This window comes from Calliphora vicina, chromosome 1, assembly GCF_958450345.1.
Source record: "Calliphora vicina chromosome 1, idCalVici1.1, whole genome shotgun sequence".
Lineage (NCBI taxonomy): Eukaryota > Metazoa > Arthropoda > Insecta > Diptera > Calliphoridae > Calliphora > Calliphora vicina.
Genome location: NC_088780.1, coordinates 84,443,310 through 84,448,584, shown reverse-complemented (window position 1 = coordinate 84,448,584; position 5,275 = coordinate 84,443,310). Strand labels below are relative to the sequence as shown.

The 5,275-nt window shown below is 39.5% G+C and overlaps 1 protein-coding gene across 1 annotated transcript; it reads left to right on the top strand.

The window, feature by feature from the left end:
* Nucleotides 1–4,842, top strand: LOC135951175 (uncharacterized). Its single transcript, XM_065500771.1, has 2 exons — nucleotides 1–659; nucleotides 4,701–4,842. The coding sequence occupies exons 1-2, from the start codon at nucleotides 1–3 to the stop codon at nucleotides 4,840–4,842; spliced, it is 801 nt and encodes a 266-aa protein (XP_065356843.1).
* The last annotated feature ends 433 nt before the right edge of the window (nucleotides 4,843–5,275 follow it).

The window sequence follows — 5,275 nt, the reverse complement described above, 5'->3', positions numbered from 1 at the left end:
ATGGATAGATTAAATCGTACACGGGACTTGGACGACTCGGTGGATTTTCTATCCAGGTCATTAAGGGAAGCCTACTATGCTTCGTGTAGGGAGCGGCAGGGACCTAGGAAATTCCGGCAACCATGGTGGAATCCTAGACTAATGCAGCTAAGAAAGGAATGTAGAAAACTTTTTAATAAGGCGAAGAGGGACCAAGACTTGTTAAGCTGGGACGATTATCGTCAAAGCTTCAACACTTTCAAGAGGGAAACCAGACGGGCAAAGAGGGAATCTTGGGAGCGTTTCTGTGGGGAACTGGAGAATACCACGGAGGCATCGCGTCTACGAAAGGTACTATCCAAGGATCCTGGTACGCCTGGATTCCTGATGAAACCGGATGGTAACTTTACTGAAAGTAGTATCGAAACTTTGGAACTGCTAATGGAGACACACTTTCCGGGTTGCAGGGATGATGAAAATGAGGTATCCGCTTCGGAGCATCTTGCAGCTTCTCAAATCCACATAAGTGAATTAGTTAGATCCATTGTTAGCGTGGAGAAAATCTCGTGGGCGGTGTCATCTTTTAAGCCCTATAAATCACCAGGGCCAGATGGCATATTCCCAGCGTTACTCCAAAAATCGATTTCAACCATCATGCCATGGCTTATAATGATATTTAGGTACAGCCTGGAAACAGGATACATTCCTAAAGAATGGAGAGAGGTTACAGTGGTATTTATCCCCAAAGCGGGAAAGTTAAACCACAGTACCGCAAAGGACTATAGACCGATCAGTCTGTCATCGTTTTTATTGAAAACACTGGAAAGATTGGTCGATATCCACGTCAGGAACATCCTCTCCCCTGATAATTTCTGTAGGGCACAGCACGCATACCTTAAAGGCAGGTCGGTGGAGACAGCCTTGCATGACGTTGTCGGAACTATAGAGGGGACACTTGACAAGAAGGAATATGTTATGGCATCTTTCTTGGATATAGAGGGTGCGTTTAATAATGTGAACATATCCGCAATAGTTGATGCACTTATGTGTTGATCAGCGGATAAGGAATTGGACAGAAAATATGCTTAGGAGCAGGGCCATTAACTCTAATATGGGTATTGGTAGGACAAGGAAAGTTGTGACAAGAGGCACACCACAAGGTGGGGTCATCTCTCCACTTCTGTGGAATCTTGTCGTAAATAAAATCCTTTTCAGGCTCAGTAGGATAGGTACCAAAGTAGTCGCATATGCTGACGACGTTGTGCTTCTTATTCAAGGGAAGTTTCTTCCCACAATAAGTGAACTCATGGAATCAGCGCTCAGCGTTCTGCTATCATGGGCCAAGGAAAACGGTTTGGGTGTTAACCCTGCCAAGACCGAACTGGTTCTTTTCACCAGGAGATATAAAACTCCAGAATTTAAACCTCCCCGACTGGATGGTACTTTTCTGAAGATTTCAAGCGAAGCCAAATATCTTGGCGTAATTTTGGACTCTAAGCTCTCGTGGAAACGTAATGCTGAGAGTCGAATGAAGAAGGCATTATGTGCCTTCTATATATGCAAGAAAACCTTTGGGAAGAGATGGGGTCTTAAACCATACATTGTACACTGGATGTACACCGCGGTCATAAGACCTATTTTGACCTATGGGGCTCTTGTTTGGTGGAGAGTGGTGGACACTAAGACTCACCTCTCTATTCTAAACAAGGTACAAAGATTAGCATGTCTTGCAATTACTGGCTCTATGAATTCCACACCTCAGGCCAGTCTAGACACGATGCTAAATATAACTCCCCTTGATATATATATCAAATGCATTTCTGCTAAGTCTGCTCTACGACTCAAACAGTCGAGCGAACTGAAGCATGATCGTATTGGTCATGGCACCATCCTACAAAAGATAGGCAGGCCAATCATAGGGCGGGAAACGGATTATATAATACCCACACCGAATTTTGATAGAACATTTAGGATAAGAATACCGACAATCTTCTCAGATGAGCTGGACCTTTTGATGTCTCTTCGATTACCCGATACCTGCACGGTTTTCCAGGCAGAGATTTATGCTATTGATACAGCCGCGAGAAGAATCCGGGAACTGAATCTCGAAAATTCGACCATACATATCTACTTGGACAGCCTGGCATCAATCAAGGCTCTTAACTCCAACGTGATTAGGTCGAAATGTCTTCTCAATTGTATCAAATCACTGGCACAACTGACACAACATCACGTGGAGTTGATATGGGTTCCAAGACATGCGGGCATCCGGGGAAATGAAGTATCTGATGAGTGCGCAACCAACGGGTCGTCCCTGGACGTATCTCTTGCGCAAATGGATATTCACACTCCCTTGGTGACAGTATCAAAATTGATAGATGAATGGGCTTTGAGCGAGACGGAACTCAGGTGGTCAAATATCATCACTTGTAGAATATCCAGAATGCTCTGGCCCAATCTGACAGAGGATAGAACTAGGACTCTTTTGTCTCTTAGTAGGAATTCGATTAGACTTCTCACGGGTATAATTACTGGGCACTGCATGATTGGACATATGTCGGAACGTATGGGTTACCCACGTTATGGCTATTGTAGAAGTTGTTTAGATGAAGAGGAGGAGGAATCGGTACAGCACCTTCTATGTGAATGCCCAGCCTTACAAGAGCATAGACTACTACATCTTGGTAGAGCTCTTTTCCATGATCTGGACTGTCTCAGAGATGTGTCACTAGTGAATATGATTGGGTTTATTAGAAGTACCGGCTGGTTCCCATAGGGACCACAGAAATTACATAATAGACGAAACTAGGGAGGGAAACTATTCTCACTTTATGTATAACATTTTCAGCATAATGGAATAGTACTTCTAAGGGTAACCTAACCTAACCTAATGATTGATTTAAGGATATTTGGATTTACATTATTTCTAAATTTTATTATAATGTTTTTAACCGTTCAATTTTTACATTAATTAAAATTTTTTAGTTTCTAAGGTAAATGATGTCCGAAAAATTCATAAAATTATTTCATTTCACTTAACTGTTATTCTTCAAGTCCTAAGGTTTTCACCAATTCCAACTACTTATACAAAAAGCTTATATTTACTCATCGCATCATGTTTTAGAAAAAATTAAAAAAAGCCAATTTTAGCATGATCCAACTTTGGATGCGTGTACATTTTTATATGGACGGGATAACAAGTTGTTTTTATTGCATTCGAAATTTTATAGCAAATATAGATGATATTTTAAAAAAAAATTTGAGCCTCCGTAGGCCCGACATATATGTATGTATATCTAAAAAACTAAAAAAAAATCGGAAAAACTAAAAACAGATCTCGACTTAAAAGTTAGGGCCTTTCTATATTAAGGTAAGGTATGTTTTCCAGATTTCAAATATGATCTACAGTACGTACGGTTTTCAAATTTGACGTACCAATTCTACTATTACATGAAATCAATTTTATCGAATTATGAAATAATATTTTAGTGTAAAATTAAATTTTTCTGTGAAACTAAATTAAAACTGGAAACAAATTCGAAGACAAAAATTATGAATTTAACAAAACTTCATAATTATAATTTTTACTTTCACAAAAAAACACTGACTGTCATTTGCGCCAAGCTTATGTAACTGTACGAATGAGTATTCCTAAAGGAGACACACCATGAAATGAGAAATGAAATGTGTAAATGTACACAAGCCAATGGATTAAAAGTTCTTTATTAACACTTAATAAATCACATTTTTGTATACTACATAACATACAACTACACTTGGTATATAGAAGTAAGTATCTGTTATTTGCAGTATGTAATGGTAAATATATATGTAAAGTATGGAAGAATTTCATAAAACCCTTTGGTAATACTTTTTTTTAAAAACACACATAGATATTTGCAGAGTTACAAATCGCATAAAATAGTCCCCTAACATATTGAGTACAAACAAAGTTGAGTACAAACATAATATTCAGCTGCAATATAGCAAGAATTTGGAGTTGGTTGTAATATGAAGCCACTGGTTTTTGCATTGCAAATAGTTGGTTCCATTTATTCGCCAGTTCCTCTATTCTCTCATCCATAACGATTGGGTTGGTAAGAAAGTATTGTAATTAAGGTCGGTTACCATCGAAAAATTTGTCCTCACCATAATGAAACAATAGAACTAACCTTTTATACATTAAGCCACTACATTCCCCTAATGAAACAAATAATATCCGCTGGCTTGGAATTATCGACCCAGTCATTTAATTCTATGGCGTTGCATACCCGGTAAATGACTAATAATATGATTTAAAGTTTGCAACTTCTCTTCGTTCACACATGTCCCACGGTTCCAAGGATAGCTTCGAGCTTTGTCATACAACTGCATAATCTCGATGTCCTACCGAAATTTGTAAGAAAACCAAAATCTAATAAGTTTTGGGTATGACCCGTTTCTCTTAGTCTTTGTAGAGATGACTCTTCAATGCCTTCTTATTCGTAAATTAAATTGGTCTCATAACTGATTTGTAAATCCACTTGACTACGTTCAGTCAAAATCTTCAATGTTAACTTATATAATGCCTACCATAGTATGACTATTGGCAACTCGTACAATGTATGTACCAAGGGTCTTGGCGAAGATGAAGTAGAGAATATTTGATCTCACTTCAGCAACATCTCAAATGGACAACCACTCAACCTAATATTACGATGGATCATATTGTCCTCATAAAGGACCCTTTGGGGCATCTTGGTGAGCTCCACACTTTGGTGTTGTGCTTCTAGTACCACGGGGTTCCTATGGCCCCAGGACTCCGGTCCTGTAGGATCATTGGTGTTGGTCACTTCGGGTGATGTCGTGGTGGCTGTGGTTTAAACCCAAAATCGCGGGAAAAAGATCGTTGGTTAAAGTACTGATGTTTGAGCTGGAACTTTTGAAGTCAGAGACCATACATCGGACTGGTTTACCAGGCCGGATGTTGCAGCTTTGATAATTATCCTAGGCTTGTTAGTTGATTAGCTAGCTATGGATTTGTGCGTTGATCTGTGCAATATTTGCACAAGAATTTGTCAATTGAGTGTTCCTTGCAAGTCATTCAATGGCGGTGATAGACGCATTATTTCTATCCGTTAAGTCCACCGTGTGGTCTAGGCCTATGCGGCAGGTACCCACGTTAAACTAAGACACATCTGTCCTCATAAAGGTGGGCAAAGACATTGATATGAGCAATTATATCTTTTTCATGCGCCTATGTCAGACCTCCCCGATTGGTGCCTGCAGAAAACACTCCGGGTGTGATGATTGCACC

Excerpts from the sequence above, each read along its gene's own strand:
- LOC135951175 (XM_065500771.1), top strand. The coding sequence starts at position 1 with ATGGATAGATTAAATCGTACACGGGACTTGGACGACTCGGTGGATTTT. Across the intron at positions 660-4,700 it reads TGGCTTATAATGATATTTAG|GACCCTTTGGGGCATCTTGG; the intron begins GTACAGCCTGGA and ends GTCCTCATAAAG.